This window comes from Leguminivora glycinivorella, chromosome 2, assembly GCF_023078275.1.
Source record: "Leguminivora glycinivorella isolate SPB_JAAS2020 chromosome 2, LegGlyc_1.1, whole genome shotgun sequence".
Classification (NCBI taxonomy): Eukaryota; Metazoa; Arthropoda; class Insecta; order Lepidoptera; family Tortricidae; genus Leguminivora; species Leguminivora glycinivorella.
In genome coordinates, this window is record NC_062972.1 from 2963814 (window position 1) to 2987433 (window position 23620).

The 23620-nt window shown below is 40.8% G+C and overlaps 1 protein-coding gene across 1 annotated transcript in view; it reads left to right on the plus strand.

The window, feature by feature from the left end:
- The window catches only part of LOC125234857, a 60988-nt gene extending 40668 nt beyond the window's left edge, over positions 1–20320 (plus strand). Inside the window, exons 27-42 of the mRNA XM_048141277.1 lie at positions 2435–2558; positions 3430–3636; positions 4254–4370; positions 5589–5747; positions 7188–7362; positions 8159–8311; positions 9655–9755; positions 10340–10426; positions 12755–12916; positions 13782–13909; positions 14236–14396; positions 14679–14776; positions 15264–15393; positions 18789–18942; positions 19334–19501; positions 19880–20320. Coding sequence (XP_047997234.1) covers positions 2435–2558; positions 3430–3636; positions 4254–4370; positions 5589–5747; positions 7188–7362; positions 8159–8311; positions 9655–9755; positions 10340–10426; positions 12755–12916; positions 13782–13909; positions 14236–14396; positions 14679–14776; positions 15264–15393; positions 18789–18942; positions 19334–19501; positions 19880–20102 — 2347 coding nt within the window. The 3' untranslated portion in view covers positions 20103–20320. The remainder of the gene's footprint in view (positions 1–2434; positions 2559–3429; positions 3637–4253; positions 4371–5588; positions 5748–7187; positions 7363–8158; positions 8312–9654; positions 9756–10339; positions 10427–12754; positions 12917–13781; positions 13910–14235; positions 14397–14678; positions 14777–15263; positions 15394–18788; positions 18943–19333; positions 19502–19879) is intronic.
- Positions 20321–23620: the final 3300 nt, after the last annotated feature.

Genomic DNA, 23620 nt, shown 5'->3' on the forward strand with positions numbered 1-23620 from the left:
TTGCGGAATTAAAAAAAAAAATCCCTTTCAGAATGTCCAGATCTGAATTCGAGCCAGCGTCCTGCATCCTGAGCGTGCGTCTGTTTACCGGGCGGACACCAAAACCGATCGGCAATCTGGCCGCGGGGGTTCCAAGTACACGACGATTTCCCGGAGGCTTGTGGCGCCCCCTGTCCATTCGAGAGATTAACTTATTCGCCGAGCCTCTAATAAACAAATTGGGAAAAATAAACCTGCTTCGCCTTAGTGAACTTCAGATTCCAGCTCAAAGCGAAAGGGGCCAGGAACTCAGGAGTACTTCAGTAGTTATCATCTGGCTCGACTATACTCAATTAATATAGTGCTTGATTCGATCGTAGAACCTGATTTCATAAATTTCACAACTTTCGTGGTCTACAGAGGAAGGTTGCACCGCTGCAGTTTCCAGCATTACCTCGTACAGCTGCCGATAGCTGTAGGCCAATCGCCCCTGTTTTGCTTGCATCTGCAGCCCGATAAGACCTTCAATAATCGGAACATTGTACGAAGTAAAGCTCTTCCGATGGAGAATAATCTTCAACAGGCGGTGGCGCTGGCGACTGAAGTGACATGCAGCCGGCTTAAGGTTCGCATAGCACTATATGCTATGCACAGTTCAGTTGTATGTTATGTTATGCTGTACGATGGCAGGACTACATCTCTTCTGTTACGAGTAACTACGACAGTAACTGCTGACTCCAACAGACTGTCGTACGAGGTCAGTATGCACCCCCTGGGAGCCAAGTAAGTGACCTTCGGTGACCTCGCCTTCTTCTGCTTCGCCCGTCATCGTACCTCTTCGTCTGCGAGAGCCCTGCATTACGCCGTACAACGGTACGTATTAAGCCTCCGCCACACATAAAGCGCATTCCGCTTCGCTATCAGCGCGCTGAATGCGCGTGCATTCCGCTCGCGTCCCGCGCGCGTTGCGCTCGCTATCAGCGCTCGTTCGTTCCCGCTAGCGCCCACTGGGCGCAACGCCAGCGTTAGTGCGGTGCACCGCCATTATTGCGCTCCGCCTACGCTCTTAAAGCGCACATGTGTGGCGGTGTTAAATTCACCCCTTGACCTGCTACCACGACGTGTTCAGCAACCACCAGCGATGCGACACTGACGTCTCCACCTCTCAGTCTACTCTGTCGACCTTCATTGCACGAAGTAGAAATCCGTCGCATCGGGTTTTGGATTAGGTAATGGATTACCCTAAGAGTCAATGACTGACTTAAAGAAATCGACTGATACCTCCGTCCAGTGTAGTAGCAATCGACAGCGCTCGTACTTTTCATCTTCTAGGCTAGTCTTACCGAGCGATCGGTATCCTCAAATGCCCTCACTAAAAAGAGTTCAGAGTTCAGGAGTCTCGCTTGCAACCGCGCTCGCTTGACGCGAAATAGTCTGATCGAAAATACCAGTATTGTAACAAATAGCCCTTGGGCACGTGAGTGATGACCTTTTTCTGTGTTTGATATGGACGTATGACGTTGGACTTTAAATAGTCATATCAAAGCTAATATTGATTTAGATAATTTTTACGAAGGGTTGACAAAAGCAGTATCAATTACGTTACCCTGCTACAGTACAGATAGTTACACTACTTTTACAGTTAATTTCCACACTTTGTGTCTGAAATTGGGTTTATAACCTGATAAAATAACGTGTCTGTTAATAATAATAGTGTATCTAAGGTTTTTGTATCTTGTTCAAGTCAGCCTCGCCTACATCTTTTTTTTTTTTTTTTGGTTTTGATCTGCGATGTATAATAATGTCATTTCTCTAACTATTCGCTGACTAAAGCTAAACGTCATCACGAAAATCTCTTTATGCGTTTCTGGCACCGAGATATTCGCGGATCGAAGGCTATTTCGACTGATACATCTGTCAAATCGGTTCAACTGATTCACTTATTCTTCTATGCTATGCCATGCCAATAGGGCTACCAAAGGCTTGCGCGCCAGCTGACTCGCCACCAGGAGATAATAAACAGGTCTCTATAAAGACCTCGGTACAAATTTTATTGTATTTATGTATTTTTAAAAGTACGTCCGCTTTTTTATATGATGTTTACGTCCATTTTATATGATTTTAGAAATATATTTGTACGAGCTCTTGCCCGTGGCTTCGCTCGTGTTAAATTCGAAAATCGCGGAATGCTCCATACAAACTTCCACCCCCCATTTTAGGGAAGTGGGGGAGTTATAAAGAGACAAAAGTAGTCTATGTCACTCTCCATCCCTTCAACTACCTCCACTTAAAAAATCACGTCATTTCGTCGCTTCGTTTTGCCGTGAAAGACGGATAAACAAACACACACACTTTCCCATTATAATATTAGTTTGGATTCAGATGATGTCTACAGTGAAAACGTTACGTTCGACCGCAGACATAAAGCTAAACTTTTTAATTCCTTTCTATTCAGACGTATCAACACCCGCGAGACAGCTGTGAACGTGGCGCAGCGCGTGTGGGCCTGCGCGGGCGCAGTGGCCGAGTGCTGCGCGGCGCACGCGGCTCTCACGGGCGTGCTGGAGCTGTTGGCCGATGTACGCTACTGAATTATTGCATTACCTTACCAACCGAAAAAACAAATCAAACCTTCTGAGATACTAACCATTTTGGCTCAATGATCCAAAGTGAATCTTGGCTTCTGAAATGAGAGATCGTTACCTGTCCCGATTCTGCGCAGCCTCTTGCCAGTCACTGACTTGAAGCTGACTCAGATCCGTCGTCACACTGTCCTCCCAGTGATACCTGGGTCGTCAAATTACAAATTACATTACAAATCATTTATTCAGCAAATAGGCCACAAGGGCACTTGTACATATTGACATATCGTCACTACTTTTAAAAAATCTCGTATCTCACGCTGTTCCTCAAAGTTAAAACGCAGTAAGTCTATATGCATTCCATATTTAGTAAGTATGTAAATACAATTTTCTTTTCATTGACAGACGAAGATACGAGTTTTTTTAAAAGTAGTGACGATATACAAGTTGAACTGAAATTACAATTGATAATACTAATTCTAAGTTCTAACTAAAGTATTACGCTACTACAATGATTAGAGATGTATAAGATCTCTAAATGTCGATATTCAACTAAAAACTACACAAAATAATGTAGAAAAGCGCCGGACGGCCACCAGCCGGTCGACCCAAGATCGCACCCTTGACAGCCCGTTCGTTTCCCATTCTAAGTAAGTGATCGAACAGAGTCCCAGGATCTTGCGAAAAATCTGTCTCTCCGTTACCAGGAGCTGATTTTCTTCTTTCAGTGTTAGTGACCTCACAGAGCATTCGCAAGGTCAGGCGTATGCATGAAACGCCGCTAACTCACGCGAACGAATGCGCCCAACCTGTGCACCAGTTAGGAATCTCGATGTCTGCTCCTCTCAAACTTATTTTTATATTTCAGAAATGGATCTGCTCAGACGCCGTCTCGCTAACAGCGCTAGTCCCACAATGGTGCGCGAACGCGTCATCGCCGGTGCAGCAGGCGTTGTGTCGCGCGTTACTAAGTAGAGCTGGTTCGGGCGGTCATACGCTTTATGTGTCTCTACTCCGAGCCTTGTGCGGAGCTCAGCCATGCGAGCCGCAACGAGCGTTTAGCTACTTGTCCAAGGTCAGTGTGTTGTGTTGTTAGTGTTCGTACACCGCACTACGCTACAGGCGTTACGTTCATCGTTTCGTTATGAAATCGAGCGGGTTCTGGCGGGCACACACCGTATGTTTCTACATTCAAAATTTAGTCGTTTATTCATGATAAACACATAAATTATTTACATAATTACAAAAAATAGATTAGGAAAAAAAAGTACGTCGGGTCTACCACGAAATGGTTTCGCCTCGGCATAAATGCTGACCTAGGGTTAGCGCTGATCTTCCGGCGAGACCAGTCTTTACTCCGGGCCTTGGACGGAGCTCAGCCATGCGAGCTGCAACGAGCATTCAGCTACTTGTCCAAAGTACACTATTAGGAGAAATCTTTAAACAGCACGGGTAGCATGGTCGCGCGATAGACGATAAAAAAGTACACTATTAGTAGTTAGGAAGATAATCTTTAAACTGGTTAGAAATAAAATAAGGAAACGTTATCTAAAAGTTAACATACATACATTCGTATTCGTGACAAGAAATTTGAAACTATAACTTGAGAATAAATATAGACAATATTAATATCATTACTGAAGTATGTGACGTTGTTATATTATTTAATATGATATTAAGTTTTTTTTACAGTTCGACTTGTCTCGGCATGTGGACGAGTCAGCTCGCGGCGAAATGTTAGAAGCGGTTATGGCTGCCGCGCAGCGATGGGGCCGTGACCCTAACCCCGACTTACACGTACTTCTGGAGGTTAGTTATTCAAGTATTTTAGTTTCCTTGACAAGCTCAAATATAAAGAGGACTCTATGGGGCTACTTGAAAAATAAATATTTCATTTTCATTTTTCATTTCATTTTCAATTTTCATTTCATTTTCATTTTTCATTTCATTTTCATTTTTCATTTCATTTTCATTTTTCATTTTCAATTATTATAATTGGTGCCGTGACCAGGATTCCAATAATTAGCGGGCAAGTATGGTCGCGCGATAAATGATCTATACTGCACGTGCACTTACAAATAGTGCGATAGGGACGGCCAGATGTTTTATCATTTATCGCGCGACCACACTTGCCTGCCAGTATCTTTCATTATCCTGTAGTCTGCCTCTATTTATTGTTTTGTCTCCAACTGTATCTTTCTTCTGTATATTTTGCTGAGGTGTGCCAATAAAGAGTAATTTATTTATCCATCATTATCTCACATCATTTGACGACCGGTCTGGCCTAGCGCGTAGTGACCCTGCCTGCTACGCCGCGGTTCCGGGTTCGAATCCCGGTAAGGGCATTTATTTGTGTGATGAGCACAGATATTTGTTCCTGAGTCATGGATGTTTTCTATGTATACATATAAGTATTTGTGTATTATGTATATCGTTGTGTGAGTGCCCACAACACAAGCCATCTTGAGCTTACCGTGGGGCTCAGTCAATCTGTGTAAGAATGTCCTATAATATTTATTTTCTCAAACATGCAATGAAATATTGTCTTTACGTTCCTTAAAATGGGCTGGAAAGTATCGCTTTTGGGCGCAACAACTCGAGAGGACCGTAAAGGGATTTCATATTATTTTTCAGGCCTAGGCCTGCAAAGTAACTTTTTTTTATAAAATATTGTCCTTTAGAGCATTTTTTTTATTTCATTGTATGTTTGAGAAAAGCACTATACATGCCTCGGCGTGAAAACGGATTCCCGGCCTCGTATCCCTATCCTATATATACCTACTTGGCCGGAAATCCTCATTTTCCCGGCCTCTGATGTAATGTACTATTATTTTATTTCTCAGTTTAAACTGATTTAAAGAATATTCCTAATAGTGCCTGAAATACAAATGTTGATCAATTATTGACAACTCTTTACTACCTCCATTACTACTAATATAACATTTTAAAGTGGACGTTTGCTGGAATAGTGACTGCTATTCAGTAATAAATTATATATTTAACAATAAACCACTGTTTATATTTCAGTTAATCGGCGTCCACATCATAAACCTCACCACGGCCGTACAACTTCCTACAGTGGCCTTGAACGCAGCGCGCGCGGCCGCGGCGGGTCACTTACCACCTCTTAGCCTAGGTCATGTCGCTCGCTCCGCTAGCGTGGCTAAACAAGTGCCTTTTGACAAGGTTAGTTATCTACATATGTTATAAACTTGGCCGAAACTGTGACATTGCAATGACAGGTTGTCAGCCTCTCGCCTACATATGTTATAAACCCAAGAACAGCAGTGCAGCTCCCTACAGTGGGTCTGAGCTTCGGTCATGAAGCTTGAGCGGCCCTTGTGGCTAAATAAGTGCCCTTTCACACGGTTTTTAGGGTTCCGTAGTCAACTAGGAACCCTTATAGTTTCGCCATGTCTGTCTGTCCGTCCGTCCGTCCGTCCGCGGATAATCTCAGTAACCTTTAGCACTAGAAAGCTGAAATTTGGTACCAAAATGTATATCAATCACGCCAACAAAGTGAAAAAATAAAAAATGGAAAAAAATGTTTTATTAGGGTACCCCCCCTACATGTAAAGTGGGGGCTGATATTTTTTTTCATTCCAACCCCAACGTGTGATATATTGTTGGGTAGGTATTTAAAAATGAATAAGGGTTTACTAAGATCGTTTTTTGATAATATTCATAGTTTCGGAAATAATCGCTCCTAAAGGAAAAAAAAGAGCGTCCCCCCCCTCTAACTTTTGAACCATATATTTAAAAAATATGAAAAAAATCACAATAGTAGAACTTTATAAAGACTTTCTAGGAAAATTGTTTTGAACTTGATAGGTTTAGTAGTTTTTGAGAAAAATAAGGAAAACTACGGAACCCTACACTGAGCGTGGCCCGACACGCTCTTGGCCGGTTTTGATTTTTATAATAGTTTATCTCATATCTACAAATACGGATGACGATTGCGATGTGCTTTAACAGTTCATTTCTTAACATTCACTGAACTCTCAACATTTCGGCTTTGTGTAGATGCTAACCGTGACCAACATGAATAATATAACAACATGTCCAACATTATTATTTGCAACACTAAAGTTCATTTAAACAATAAAGACCACGATGAAAATATTATCATAGTAGAGAATGCCTTAAGGCAGGTCCGCCATTTGTACCTTTATTTAATTGTGCAAAGTTTAAATAAATAATAATAAAATATTCACTGACTTTGAGCAAAGTTTGCAACCTGGTACAGTCGAGTCCATAAATACGTGTAGTACATTTGTTCACCTTATTCCAATGGGTTAAGGTGAAGAAATGTACACATATTTATGAACTCGACTGTACTTAGATGAAGTTTGACAACTTTTTTTGAAAGTTGATTTTTTTTGACAGTTATTTCAGACACCTTCTTTTATCAAAACAATAAAACAAGTTTCTGATGGGTCGGCAACGCGCATGTGACACCCCTTAAATTGCAGGCGTCCATAAGTTACGGTGACCGCTTTCCACCAGGCGGACCGTATACCTGTTTCCCACCGACATGGTATAAAAAAAAAAAAAGAGTAAAGGGCGTGCAAAACCCAAATGCTCTAATCTATATAATTCGAATTGAAACTTTTGTTTCCTATACAGCTAGGACACCTACTCCGTGAGCTCGGCGTGATATGGTGGCGCGCGCGCGCCGACCTACAAACCTCAAATGCAACGTTCCACGCTTCTTACGCCGAGCATGTTGCGGCGTTGCAGCACGCGTTACAGCGCGCGTTCGTATCGCAGGCTGTAGCTCTCAGCTACGCTCCAGAAAGAGGTAGGTTAAATTATCAGGTAGGTAGGTTAGGCTCAGTATAGTAAAGAGTACTATCGTACAGTATGGCCACTCCCACTCACCGCTGAAAGTGCCCTCGGTTACCTCACACTTACCGCCTGTCAAAAACGCGACCAGTCGACTTACTCATACAGCCATGGTACGCATTTACCTACAGGAGCTTATAATCCTATTTTGAATTAGCCGGAATTATTGTAAACAAAAAAAAATTTGCACCAGGTATTAAACTTGCCGATATTTTACAAAAATGTTTACATATTCCATTACACAAATAATGACACTGTTTGAACGAAAATAAATTTCAACACAAAACGTTTTGGTATATTTATTGAAATTAAGAAGCCGTTTTTCTCGGGTACTTTGTTTATTGCTCTGGTATCACTGTGGAAATGAACCTGGGCGACCAAGTAGCGGGCTGCTAAATATTATTTTAATATTAAGTATGGATTCATTATAATATTAAGTATGGATTACCGGTCACGACCTGGCGTAATCGACCTGGCGTCGTTCGGTTCAGCAGGAGCTCAGGGTGCTAGACATGGGGTGGGAGGAGGTCACTCAAACTGCCCAAGACCGGAGTAAATGGAGAAATATGATTCGAGCCCTACACTCAGCAGAGGGTAACAGGATGTAAAGAAAAAGAAGAGATGGATTACCGGTCATGCTATAATAATTATTTTTTGAAAAAGGTATGGGAACTTTAATTCCTTAATATTTTTCTGATATTCCTAGCTACTAAAAATAAAAGATCTTATAATTCTAATGTATTCTCCAACAGTGGCTGTATACGCGTGGTCAGCGCTACAAGAGTCATGGTCAGCGTGGATATCACCTCACCCCACCCTCCCCCCGCTGCTGACCGGGGAGCCGTACGCCACCGTGCTCAAACAGTTCGTCGACAACGTACACCAGTGTATGCTGGACTGCCCAGGTTAGTCTCTGTCTAACACTACTTGTTAAGCTTCGTGAGTGTAAAGCTATCTCTGTCCCTTCTGCTCATCCCTATTAATGCGACAGATATATAATTACCAAAGACATATATAACTATGTATAGACAGCTACAGTCTAAGAAAAAAACGTACCTCAGAATCATATAGAAAAAGGTACGGTGGCCTAAATGGCGTTACACCTTTGGGGGACGCTCGGCTAGTTGGGGTTAATATTAATATTTGACATTTTAACACATATCAAGCTAAGAATATGGGCCAAATTGTCAAAACAGAGGTTTAAAAGTTGAAAGCTTGTGTCAAGAGATGACAGTCTATGCACTGTGATTACACATTTTACTTTGACAGTAACTCTCTATAATACTTGATCCTCTTTGATATTACTATGACACGCAACTGAAGATTTATCGTGGAATTTATGGCCACCCTCTCCCACGAAAAAGCAGTAAAAGCACCTCGATAATGCAAAAATTTTCGTTTCAATTGGTGCCGTGACCAGGATTGCATAAAGGATTGGTTAGTGAAGTAACGTTGCTGTGGTGAAATCGTCAGCATCTCACTATAATCTAGAGGGTATTCAGCACTTATCCCTACCCCCAACTGACTCCCCAGATGTGATGGATGAACCTAATGAGTATTTTTTTGCAATATCCATATTATTAGCCATTAATAGACTACGGACTACCATAGGTCGACGTTCAGGTAGACCAAAAAGGAGATGGTGCGACGAGATGGATTTTTTTTATCCCAACTGGTGGGGAAATGCAAATGATAGGGTCAAGTAGAGGAAGAGTGGGGCACTAATGCAGGCAAATAAAATTAGCCATGAAAGGAACATATTTTTTCTAAAGTTTTTTTTTTTATATGTACAAAATAGTACATTTCGATACAAGTGCGAAAAAGAGGAAGTTCGAAACGAGTGGCGATAAATTAAACGACCGAAGGGAGTGTTTTAAATCAACACGAGTTACGACTTCCCTTTTCGCACGTGTATCGAACGACGTTTTTCAGTACTTCTCGCACTAGTGCGTGAAAAAAACACCATCTGTACTGAAAAGGTAATAAATACGTTTGAATTAATTAAAGTGTACATACCCCCAGTCGTGAGGAAACCGGACTAATTCCAATAAGATCTAGTTTACCCTTCGGGTTGGAAGGTCAGATGGCAGTCGCTTTCGTAAAAACTAGTGCCTACGCCAAATCTTGGGATTAGTTGTCAAAGCGGACCCCAGGCTCCCATGAGCTGTGGCAAATGCCGGGATAACGCATGGAGGATGATGACCCCCAGTCGTTTTTCACAATTAAAACAATATCCGTTTCATATCAGGTTGCGAAGAACCCCTCCTAAGTCAAGTGTGGGAGTGGACGGTCCAGGTCTATTTGAATATAACCAGCGCGCCGTCGGCTGCCAGGGATAGCAGAGTTCAGGTCAGTTTTATCTAATTTGTATAGACTTTCCCTTACCTCACTAAGTTTTCGTACCAAATTCTATGTAAAATATAGGGCACATACATTCATACCAGTATTTTCATAAGGGGTGGGAGAACATGTCACTGCTTAGTGTTCTTAGCAATTAAGAGATTGAAAGAAAACGAAGTTGTGACATTGCCCACAGTCGACTGCTACGATACCCACAGGAGGAAAGAGGGTGGTGAAATTTTCAATCCGTCACCACACGGGCACAGTAGATATATCGGTGGTAAAGCATATCTTGTCACTAAAAAAGGCGCGATATTAAAATTTTGTACATGAACATTTGCCCTGACATATTTCAAATTTGCCGCCCTTTTTAGTGCGAAGATTTGCTTGATCATCTTTATTTATATATTAGCATTTTATTTAATCGGATTTCGGAAAGTGGTCAAATTTGAATTGTCTCAAATTGTCAAATAAAGTCTAAACTATGGTGATAAATATATGCCCCCTGCCCTAGTAAGCCCTGCGGTATATTTTATTTTTAAGTAAGGTAACAAAATGTAAAACAAAATGACGATGAACTGTTTGTATTCCAGTTGTCGGAGTTACTAGCTCAAATGGGCAAGCTGCCGTGGAGCGAACATCAATGGCCTGGTGCTAATTGCCTCCACGCTGCGCTGCAGGTTAGTTAATTTATAATTGTGTATCTTGTTATTGGATCAATGAGGACAGCTATCATATTCCAGGTAGAAAAGGCCCTAGAAGACTTTCCTTGATTTTAAATTAATGAAGACTGGCGTTTACAGATTTTGGCAAAACATAGCAGTTGCGAGAAAAGGGCAAGGGCAAAACTTTTTGGTGCTTCTTAGCTAAGCCAAAAAACCGCCTATAAGGTACTGGTCCCACCGCGAGCTAGTGAACTATGAGCTATTGACTATATAATTTTTAATTAAAAAAAACCGCCGCCTTTGGGGTTCTGGTAAAAGCTAGCTATCGGCTATGGCAACAAAAATCAATATACGTATACCGTTAAGGTTTGAGGAGTTTCCTCAATTCCTCATGAATCCGATTATAAGAAATCGAAGCTTGATAAAATTTGACTTGAAAAGTCAATATGCTTAACAAATATAACTAAATAAATGTTACTGTTCTGAACTTAAATGCATGATGTTCTTATAAAAATACCAAAGTCACTATAAGTGTGCCGTTCAGATTTGAGGAGTTCGGTTCTGACCATCATCTGCAGTTCCACTGCACCAAATGTCACTATTCTGGACGTAAGTGCATGCTGTTCTTATAAAAATACCAAAGTCACTATAAGCGTGCCGTTGAGATTTGAGGAGTTCCGTTCTGACCATCATCAGGAGTTCCACTGCACCAAATGTCACTGTTCTGGACGTAAGTGCATGCTGTTCTTATAAAAATACCAAAGTCACTATAAGCGTGCCGTTCAGATTTGAGGAGTTCCGTTCTGACCATCATCAGCAGTTCCACTGCACCAAAAGTCACAGTTCCGTACGTAAATGCATGCTGTTCCTTTAAAAACACAAAAATCTCCATATGTATGCCTTTCAGATTTGAGGAGTTTCCTCGATTTCTCCAGGATCCCATCATCAGAACTGGGTTCTGAGAAAAATGGGACCAATCTGTATGCATATACATTCAATCAAAAAAAAATTTTCAAAATCGGTCCAGTAACGACGGAGATATCGAGGAACAAACAAAAAAACTACAGACGACTTGAGAAAAGATTTAATCACTCCCGTGCAAATAAAAGAGACACGGCGATGTTTATAGTTACTCGCCCAGCGGTGAGCTATCAATATCGCCGTGTCTCCTTTATTTGTACGGGAGTGATTATTTTTTGTTCGTTTTTATAGCCGATAGCTCATAGCTTACTAGCTCGCGGCGGGACCACTGCCTAAGAGCCACTAACCGAGGAAAAATTTTCTTGCCACAGTTTTCATTTTTAAACAAACAAAGGCTTCTATCCTTCTCCAATCTCCATCTTTCTTGTTTTGCGTTACAAAAATAATATATTGTAGTGGAGACTTTTCATTATCAGATCAACCTAAGTCTGGTCGACCGGTGAAGATTGATGTAGCCAAATTAAAAACCTTAATTAAAGGAGATCCGAGGCTAACGAGTCGTACTCTTGCTACCGAGTTAGGCTGCTCTCATGTCACCATAGAAACACATTTACACGAGTTGGGAAAAAACTACAAATACAGTGTTTGGATACCGCACGAACTTGATAGAGATCAACTAAACCGCCGTGCCGATATCTGCATACAACTTCTGTCTTTTCGCCGCACATTCAACTGGTTGGACCATCTTATCACTGGAGATGAAAAATGGGTCTTATATATAAATCACACACGCAAACGTCAGTGGCTAGCTCCAAACGAAAAAGGAATAGAGGCACCAAAAACAGAGCCTCACCCGAAAAAAGTTATGCTGTCCGTTTGGTGGGATATTCATGGTATTATTCACTGGGAACTCCTACCAAGTGGAATGACTGTTACCGCATCAGTATACTGTAATCAGCTTGAAAATTTAAACCAAAAAATCTGTCAGAATCGTCCACAGCATGCTAAAGTTTTTTTCTTACACGACAATGCTCGCCCACACATTGCAAAAGTGACCCGGTTAAAGCTATTGGAGCTAGGTTGGAAAGTGATACCTCATCCACCGTACTCTCCAGACTTGGCACCTACGGATTACGCATTGTTCAGATTGCTAAGCAATGCCTTGAATGAAAAAAAGTTCGATGATCAAGCCCATCTACGACAGTACATAGCTGAGTTTTTTTAATCTAAACCTAAGAACTTCTTCGCCGATGCTATTCATTCTTTCCCAGAACGATGGAGACAAGTAGTAGATAACGAAGGCCGTTATATTTTTGATAAATGATTAAAATAATAAATTAAATAAAAATTACAATATTGGTTATGATTCGCTCATTACTTTCTTACCAACCCAATATTATTAAATACATTTTAAATTCTTAGATAATCACAAGTCCCGACTTGGAGATCCAGACATGGCTAGCCGACACACTTCGTGGCATCGAAGCAAACACCTGGCTACGCGGCGCTCAAGACTGTGACATCGCTCCGAGACTAGCTGCGTTACTGCAACTGTTCACAGGACCGTTGCGACTACGGACTGAGGTATTGTGTTCTTCTTCCTAACTTGTTACCCTTTGCAGGGTTGAAGCTAGCACCTGGTTACGCGTCCAAGACTGTGACATCACTCCAAGACTAGCTGTGTTACTGCAACTGTTCACAGGACCGTTGTGACTACGGGCTGAGGTAACCAAAATGTTGCAAGCTACAATTGAGTTGAAGGATCCAGAGTAATTCCAGACCTGGCTAACCGACACACTTCGAGGTATCGAAGCTAGCACCTGGTTACGCGTCCAAGACCGTGACATCGCTCCGAGACTAGCGGCTTTACTGCAACTGTTCGCAGAACCATCGTAGTTACGTCGACAACGTACTTGTACTGTGTTGTATATGCAGACTGGTGTGGCGATTAGAGTTGCAAATAGAAGAAAAAAACAAATGTTTTTTTTTTTCAGAATTGTGAAAAAAAAACATGAAAAAAACCGAGCACCATGGTTTTTTTTCTTAATATGGTTTTTTTTCAGATGAACAAATAATTCCACAATAACGGTTTTTCGTGAATTGTAACTTGTTTCAATAACAATAACGTACATTTTAATTCGATTAACATTCAGTGTACAAACGTTTACATGTAGATCGAATTTAAATCGTTAATACAACGTCTTTTTTTAAATATAAATTACTAGCTTTTTCCCGCGGCTTCGCGTTAGAAAGAGACAAAAAGTAGCCTATGTCACTCTCCATCCCTTCATCTATCTCCACTTAAAAAATCACGTCAGTTTGTCGCTCCGTTTTGCCGTGAAAGACGGACAAACAAACAGACACACACACTTTCCTATTTATAATATTAGTATGGAGTCGTTAGCATATTATTCTTTCATTAATTATTTTACCTTTTCCCTATCTGCAGACGTTAGAGCAAGCAGTACACCTGCCGTGGCAGCGGCTACCAGAAATGGCGCTGGACCAGGCGCTCCAACGGTTCTTCGTCGATCACCACAACCCCCAGCATCCGTACCACGACACACCACAGTTTAGGTATGTTAACCTAATGACTAACGAAAATTAGTATATGTTAATCGCTTATTTAACTTGCGTAAATAATGATCCTCTCATTGTTATTGTTCTGTACGAGTAAATGGTAGAGAAATGTGTCTGGCGAGGATGGAAGCAATTTGATTTCCGAATCAGCTGCAGTTTTCTTACTTAAAATGTACCTAAATATGGTTGTTCGATTTCTAGTCACTGTTCTTCTAACAAGTCCTTGATAATATTTAGACCATATCCGTCCTTTTGTGTTTTTATAGAAAATAATAAAATGAAACCAATGTTAGCATAATATGGAATGACTATTTCTTCGGCAGAGTAATACTAGCAGCAAGCGGTCTAGACCCGCCCTGCGCGTACGCACGACCCCGCCGCGCGTGCGCCGTCTCGCAGTGGACCCGCGCCGCGAGCGCACCCACGCTTGTCAGCCATGTTGGCTCCCAGGCGCACGAGTTACTGCAACTGCTCGCTGCACTCGGTAAAGTAAACTTTATGTACAGAATACCTGCCCAATATTAATGTATCCATGCATGTGATGGGCGTCGTAAGAATAAGCTAAAGAGACAACAATAATATTTTACACCTCAGTACCCTTCAAATCATGGGTGAACAGGCATCTTCTGGGCGAGCTCACTCCATCGTAGGCCACGTCTTTGCCTTTGGCTAGTCTGTGGTCAAGAGTAAGCTTATATAATAAAAAAAAGATGCTAAAAAAGATGTTGAGTATGTTTTAACACTTTGAATGTTTGTTCTTTTTTAGAACCTTACGTGGAGGAAAGCAGTGACGAGTTAGAAGAACTTTTGTCCCGTGCTGTAGTCATCATGTGCATGGAACCAGCGGCTGCTGAGGCTCTGCCGGTGAGTACTTGGTAAAACATCGGCAGTGAGTTTACAAAGTTAGATACCTAATGCCAATGTACTGAAGTTTTTATATAAACACCAATAACTGTTTTAGTTCGTCCGTGAAATTCCATACTTCCACAAATTCCACTGTGCAAATCTGACGAGATTTAGATTTTTATTAATCTTGACTATTCTTCTTGCTGGCTGGCGAAGCACGCCGCCAGTGCAGCGTAAGGCCCCACTGGCAGGATCGCCATGTAGTGAGGAGTGATTCTATATTATATTGTCACTTGTGAGGGTACGTTCCGCTGTACACCAAGGACAATGTAGCAAAGGGAGCCTCCCTTAGAGAGAGCATGCTTTGAACCACTATGGGTTCTCAACATTATTCGAGACGACTAGACTGGATGGAACCAAATCATAACGGACCCTACTTAATATATAATATAGTGTAATATTAATAATAAAATTGTTTTCTATCTGTGTACGATTTTTTTTATAGGTGTGGGTAAAATGGATCGCCAGCGCCACGCCGCGGCTACTCAGAGCGATGTTGTCGGCTGCACGAGCACTCACCACTTTGGATTACTTCGGATCCATCGCCGACGCTACCGCTGCTGCTTTCATGAATGGTTGGTTTCTCATGTTTATTAGTTAGTTTACCTCCTCATATCATAATAGGTTACTTGACCCTTTTTTAATGTCGGTCTTATATGATTAAGTACTGTCCAAGTAACAGAAATAAAATATTACCATATTTTATTATAACTTAAAAACAGCAAAAAATATTTTTAAAATATACTTTTACGTAATCAGGCGAAGTCATGTTAATCTATAGATTATCTGTGCATCAGACCATTCTATTCGAAAACAACATTTTCTGACTTTTTAAGTATGAAGGCATAAAGTTCAATATGTCAGTGATTGTTTTGACATGCAGTAAAGTTTGAATTCGATGACGTCACTACATCGCTGACAGCGTTTTCGGTGGCCAAAATAAATAAAAGATTACACACATTTTTAATCGAAAATACGTCAGCCATTATATACTTTTAATATCCAAAATCTAATATTGTTGTTCTATGTCAAATACTACAGAAGACAATCATTTATTGTGCCCAATTCGATATGAGTCTAGTAGCCTATGGCGGGTGACAATCGAAACTCACTACTTTCGACGATAAATCTATAGACAACCAACCATCAACCAACCATCTATAGAATTGTAAAGATAAGTTCGCCTTTGTACTAGTGATAAGCTCTTTTTCTTGTGTGTTGTATTATTTTCTGGTACAATAAAGTGTTTTACTACTACTACTACAACCGGACGCTCTGACTAAATGAAAGTATAGGTATTTTTGTACTTGAAAAACTTATACACTTTTGTATGTGAATGGAAACAAACAGTCTGTTTCCTGAATAAATTAAAAAAAAAATGTAAATCAATTATTTGTATCGGTTGGCACCCTCGTTCAAGGTGGCCGGTTGCACGCGGCCTATGCGCTCGCGCTCGCCTTTTAGCCCCTTTTGATCTGTCATTAGAGTTATCTGTTAAACAACAATGTATATTTGTAGCGGGTGGCACATGGCGCGAGATATCACCCCGCTCGCATCACGGCGGCAGATAAAGATCATTTATTTCAAGTAGGCATATAACAGCGCTTATAAAGAAAGACCAGTACACTCGTTCAGCGCGACCGTTTGCACGCGGCCTATATTGGTGTTTTTAGGGTTACGTACCAAAAAGGTACAACAGGAACACTTATGGTGCGACTCTGTCCGTCTGTCTGTCCGTCTGTCACATTCCTAAATATCTCGAGAACTACTAATGCTATCAACTTGAAATTTGGAATAGTTGTGAACATTGTAAACCTCTACAAATAGAAAGTATAATTTTTTTAATATATTAATTTTAATTGTAGAAAATGGCCAAAATGAAAGGGGGGCAAACTGTAAATTTCAAGTTACTAGGTCAAGTGTGGTATCGTTGGAAAGAGCTCAAATTGAACGTAAATAAGCTATTTTTTATAATTTTTTTGTTGTGGAAAAAAAAGAATTTTGAAGGAAAATGTAAAAAAAAATACCGTCCCCCCCCTTATCTCCGAAGTTTACCAACGAAAAATTATGAAAATTTTAGTAAACATTGGTTTTATGCTATATATTACAGGAAAAATATAATCGTGTTTGTATTTTGAATACTTTTTTTTTAATTCACAAAAAACTTTTCAGATTTTTACTTTCAATTTACCCACCCTTGCGGATGTATATCGTACTTCAAATTAATACGAGATGTTACGTAAACCATCTTCTGTCCAATAAAGTAAAAACTGTTTAAATCGGTTAACATTATAAAGAACTAGCTTTTACCCGCGGCTTCGCCCGCGTAATAAAAGTATTCATTAAGATTTTCATTTGGATCCGTAGGGACCGTAGGTTTCTCTGTAGGTATATTTATCTGCGATTATTTCGATCGCACATAGGCACAATACGCACCTAATACTTTTGCTTGCAATGATTGTAGAAATATTACACATCGACCACAGCGTAGGTAATTCTATATACGCTGGGGAAACCTTTATAAACATCCCACATAGCCCGTATTTCGACACTATGATCGGTGGGTAAAAAGTACTTTTTTCTATTATCCCTTACAATTTTTTACATTTTGCTTATACTTATCGCAAACGTAATCTTCAAGCAAGCAAACAACGATCGTCTTAGAGCACATTGATTGTAAGAGACCGCCGACCGATTATCCGTATCCCTCTAACGATACCCATATTATCCGTATCCGTATCGCTATCGCTATCGCTATCGCTATCCCTATCGCTATCCCTATCGCTATCCCTATCCCTATCGCTATCTCTATCGCTATCCCTATCCCTATCCCTATCCCTATCCCTATCCCTATCCCTATCCCTATCCCTGATCAAGATGTTTAATGATATAACACTTTAAGTTCTCGCGCTTTGTACACATATTTAAAGTCACATACAGGTCGAACGCGATTAATTAACATTATTTTTACCTTTTTTCCCAACGTTTCGGCCAGGTTGCACTGGCCGTGGTCGCGGAAGACTGACGTCCCAGCAAAATGTCACCGGAGATGTAAACAACACAAAACTACCCGATGTTAATTTATATAAATGTTCGGGGTAGACAAATAAATATAATCTACCCGCTTTTAGTTAATGTTTATTTCCCACCATGTTTATTTTAAAGGTAAAAATAATGTTAATTAATCGCGTTCGACCTGTATGTGACTTTAAATATATGTTTAATGATTTCTTATCAAGTGCTAAAATATAAAGTTTCATGGTTTTATCTTTTAAAATTAAGAAATCCCATACAAACTTTCAACCTCTTTTTCGACCCCTTCATCCCTTTTTTTCGAAATAAAAAGTAGCCTATGTTCTGTCTCAGGGTCTAAAGATTGTCTGTTCCAAATTTCATCAAAATCGGTTGCGTGGTTTAAGCGGGAAAGCGTAACAGACAGACAGACAGACAGACAGACAGAGTTACTTTCGCATTTATAATATTAGTATGGATAGTATGGATTATCCCTGAAAAACCAGGTCGCGCAAATTAGTTAGCAAATTGACCGGGAGATGGCGCTATACACTATAATACTCATTAGTGCCTATACTTTTGTCTTCTAGTCAAGTCATTAGAGTTATATGAAAATATGAGATTATTTTTACTAGGTAGTTTGAAAGAAAGTTTGTACGGAACCCTCGGTGGGCGAGTCCGACTCGCACTTGGCCGGTTTTTTTCTTATTTATCTTTCCTCATTTTTTTTCCTTTACTTCAGGATTTTAGTATGAACTATGGGACACATTTTTTTATCGTCGGTATCGAATCAGCTCGTGATTCTGAGAAGAATAAGTCCAAACACGTCCAGATCTTGTGAAATTCGAAATTCGGGATTTTTTTTGAAAAATACCCCTATGCGTTCGCGCCGACTTCGCCTTAGCCCCATTTGATCTGTCACTACAGTTGTCATATGTTAAACAATGTATATTTGTAGCGGGTGGCACATGGGTCGAGATATCGGCCCGCTGGCGCGGCTGCGCGTGGGCGGAGCCCGGCGCGCTCGTGCAGCGCGGCCGTTTGCACACGGCCTATGCGCTCGCGCAGACTTCGCCTTTTAGACCCGCTGACCTGGCTTCTATCGGCAATTTGTAAGTAATTTAAATAATATGCTGTTTGTTGACCGAAAAACTATTAACTCAGTAAAATGACAAATTTAATGATCATTGGATCTATAAAAACGAACAGAAGATAATCACTCCCGCGTAAATAAAAGAGACACGGCGATGTTTATAGTTACTCGCCCAGCGGTGAACTATCAATATCGCCGTGTCTCCTTTATTTGCACGGGAGGGCTTATCTTTTGTTCGTTTTTATAGCCGATAGCTCATAGTTAACTAGCTCGCGGTGGGACCAGTGCCTAACGTACAGTACAGTAAAAAGATCTTGTAAAGATTTTGTAGTAGTGTCAAATAAAAACTGTTTTGGCAAGTAAGTTATCAGTTGGTTCTAATGTGGATGTAAAAGATGTATAATTTTCAGCGCCAACAAGGAACTGATAATATCAGTATGGATCTGCGCGCTGTGCCGAGCGGCGCTTAGTTCCAGCGCTGACGTTGAAACAGCGAAAACGCAACTTTCTCGCTGGGCGGAACCGCCACGAATGGCTCTACTACGGGTCCTTTCTAACGCTGATGAGCCTACCAACAGGTTAGTCTAACTACACATTACTTTATGTCAGTAATGTTAGTATAGAGCTGTGTCGAGCGGCGCTGAGCTCCAGCGCTGATGGCGCATGGCTCTACTACGGGTGTTGTCTAACGCTGAACGCTTGCTGAACTTGCTGATGCAAGTCCGTGATAGCGTGCGTTTGCTAGCCCGAGACTTGAACTAAAAAACCTACGCTGTTGCAAGCTTGTATAGTTAATAAGTTCCAAAAAAATTACGTTGTCACAACTCACCTCGGTCTTCCTTATCATCATCCTCCTTGCGTTATCCCGGCATTTGCCACGGCTCATGGGAGCCTGGGGTCCGCTAGGCCACCAGCGCTTCCATCACACATTATAAAGTCTCACCATTCTCTTCCAGACACCGCCTCCTCTGCCGGCTGGCACTCTGCCTCATCACGCCCAACTCTGACCTGACCAACCTCCTCCGCGCGCAAGAGGCCTGCCCCACCGTCTCTCAAGCGGAACTGACTACTTGGCTCAAGTCACCCAGTGTGAAACATGTAGTGAAGTGTGCTGTGGCACTGTTTCCTGGGTCGGACAACTATTTTGCTGAAGAATTGAGACTGGCTGGTGATTTGTAAACTATCTCTGTAAATGAAAAAAAAAACGATCTCAATGGTATAAGCGTCTTTCAAGCAGAACTGACTACTTGGCTCAAGTTACCCAGTGTGAAACATATGGAGAATTGTGCTATTGCGCTGTTTCCTGGGTCGGACAACTATTTTGCTGAAGAATTGAGACTGTCTGGTGATTTGTAAACTATTTGAAAGGTAGTCTATAGTTTTGTAAAGGGTTACCCTCAACTTCTGCATGACAACATGGAATGCTGCGTCGCTGTGGATGGCGAAGAGTCCAGCTTCTTTCCCGTTACCTGTGGGGTGAAGCAAGGCTGCGTTCTAGCGCCAACACTCTTTGCTCTCTACTTTGCTGTGGTTGTCCGTGAAGTTTTGCAGAGTCAGAGTTCGTCGAATGGAATTCGCATCCGTTTCCGCACCGACGGTAGGGTTTTTAACCTGGCCAGATTCAAGGCTCACACTAAAGTCTCGCACGCTGTGATCACCGAAATCATGTACGCGGATGACTTATGCTTCGTTACTGAATCCCCTGGAGACCTGCAGCAACTTGTAACCGACTTTCATGAGTCTTGCTGCAGGTTTGGACTGAAGATCAGTGTCAAGAAGACGGAAGTGATGTCACTAGACATCCATGGTCGCGAGACACTATCTGTCAGACTGGGGGACGATGTACTGAAACAGGTAGATAAGTTCCGCTACCTGGGGAGCACTGTAACCTCTACATGTGACCTTGACTCTGAAATTAACAACCGGATTGGCGCCGCTGCTGCGGCCTTTGGTAAGCTGGATGCAAAGGTATTCAGCTCACATGATCTGAAATTAGCGACAAAGATCTCCATATATATGGCTGTAGTTCTCCCTAACATCTTATACTCCTCTGAAACGTGGACCGTATATCGCCGTCACATCCGCACTTTAGATAGATTCCACCTGAGGTGCCTCCGCAAAATCTTAAAGATCAGCTGGTCCGATCGTATACGGAACACCGAAGTTTTGCGAAGAGCCAAAGTAGGTGGGATCGAATCTTATATCATGCGACGACAACTTCGTTGGGGCGGCCACGTTTCAAGGATGGCTGAGGGTCGGGTGGCTAAGCGCATCTTTTACTCGGAGTTAGAGGAGGGCAAGCGAAAGCATGGCGGACAGCTTCTTAGGTATAAGGATGTGCTTAAGCGCCATATGAAGAACTGCCACGTGGACCCATTTTTGTGGGAGAAGCAGGCGGCTGACCGCCCGGTATGGAGATCTTTCGTCGCTAAACAAATTACCGATTTTGAATCCCGTCGACTTAAGGACCTGGACATTAGACGGGATGAGCTAAAAGCCCGTCAACCAGCGGCTATTACTTATAATTATGCCAATGGTGTGCTTTGCTGCCCGTCATGTGCACGGGTATTTGTTAACAAACTTGGCTATGCGAGTCACATGCGAGCGCACCAACGAAATGGAGATTGAAGCAGTCGCCGTGGTCGAAATCGGCCGGGAGAGTATATATATACCCTCAACTGGCAGAATAATTTTGGTCAGAAACACACTTCGCATAACATGTTTCGCAGAAACACTTTTGGTCGAATGTCAATTTTGCAGAAAAAACAGTTGGCATTATTACAACCACGCATACGACACACTTGGCAGAATATTGTTCTGCAAAACATTACTTTGGTCGAATTTGATTTAGCATAATTTTATATACCATAATAATCACATAGCATACTATTACAAGAGCAAGGTTCTGACACGCTATCAAAAAGGAAATACTGTCCCAGAACCACCGTTAGGTACGACGACGAGCGAAGCGAGGAGGAGTGTTAGGTATCTTGCATCCCTAATACGTCGGGCTCGCTATTACAAACCAATTTGAAAGGAGAAGGACAACTATGCCGACTAAATATTATGCACAAATATTATCTGCGAAAGTACTATTCGACTAGAAGACTATTATGCTCATTAACATTATGCCAATAAACCATTCGGTATTATAAAAATCTGCGAAATGATTTATGCCAAAGCATATTCTGCGTAAGGTGTTTCTGCCGAACGTAACTTCTGCCAAGAACTATTATACGAATCAAATAAATGCGAAAAAAGTTTCTGCCAGATATTAGTGAACCTTTGTAAAACGTATCTCAAGCAGAGCTGACAACTTGGCTCAAGTCACCGAGTGTGAAACATATCGGCACTACTTTGAAAAAAACTTGTATCTTCTTCTGTAAATGGTGAGAAAAATGTATTTAGTATATATTGATGAATGTATTTTTGATATAAGTACCTAAGTTTTCATTGTAATTTTCTTTTCTTTCTTTCTTTTCTTTTGTGAATATGTGTATCTATGGACTAAAGTTGCCTGAAATAAATGATTTAATAATAATAAAAATAATAAAATAATAAAATATGGAATGCATATAGACTTACTACGTTTTGATTTGAGGAGCAGTGTGAGATACGAGATTTTTTCAAAGTAGTGACGATACGGCGAAGTGTGCTATTGCGCTATTTCCTGGGTTGCACAATTACTCGTATTTTGCTGCAGAATTGAGACTGGCTGGTGATTTGTAAACTATTTGAAATATACCTACTCTATAGTTTTGTAAACGTTTTTCAAGCTGAGCTAACTTCTTGGCTCAAGTCACCGAGTGTGAAACACGTAGTGAAGTGTGCTGTGACGCCGTTTTCTGGATCTGACAATTATTTTGCTGAAAAATTGAGACTGGCTGGTGATTTTTAAACTATTTGTAGATTAAAAAATAAATCGCTAGAGTATTTTAAGCGTCTCCCAAGTAGACAAGACAAGATGAGTACCTGACTTTATTGATTGAGTCATAGTCAGTTGGAATACATATTGTGTAAAAAGAAATATAAATTTGAAATATTGATTAGCCAGTAATACAACATATACAAACTAATATAAAGCTAAGTTGACCGCAGAGCTGTTTACGGTTGCGGATCATTATATTGCTAATTATAATTAAGACTGGCTGGTTATTTGTAACATATCAGTAGGTAAATTTCCAATCAATTTGTGTCAAAAAGTCAAATTTGACACAAATCCAGGAATACAACTGTAAAATTTTAATTGAAATGGTTACTACATTTACTTACTAACCTATTTAACGATAATCTTGTATAGCAATACTTCTTGATTTCAGTCATTCACATTTAATTCCTTAGTTTTAGATTTTTTCTATTTTTATAGTGTACTTATAAATATCCTACTCGTATATTTTGACATTGTAACTTAGTATTGTAATTTTGATATATTTTATTAAGTCAAAAGCTTTATTATCGATGTTATATGTATAGCTTTATTATTGTTTCTTATGACTAGATTAGGCTGTAACAAATGTTTCTTAGCATTTAGCCCATGACAATTTTGAACAACGTAAAACGAAAATCGTTATAATATACATCCCAGTACACCCACTAAATTAAAGGCGCTAAAAAGAACTTCGTACATCGTACCTATTTTCTCCTATTTACATTATATACATACATACATACATACATACAATCACGCCTCGCCTGTT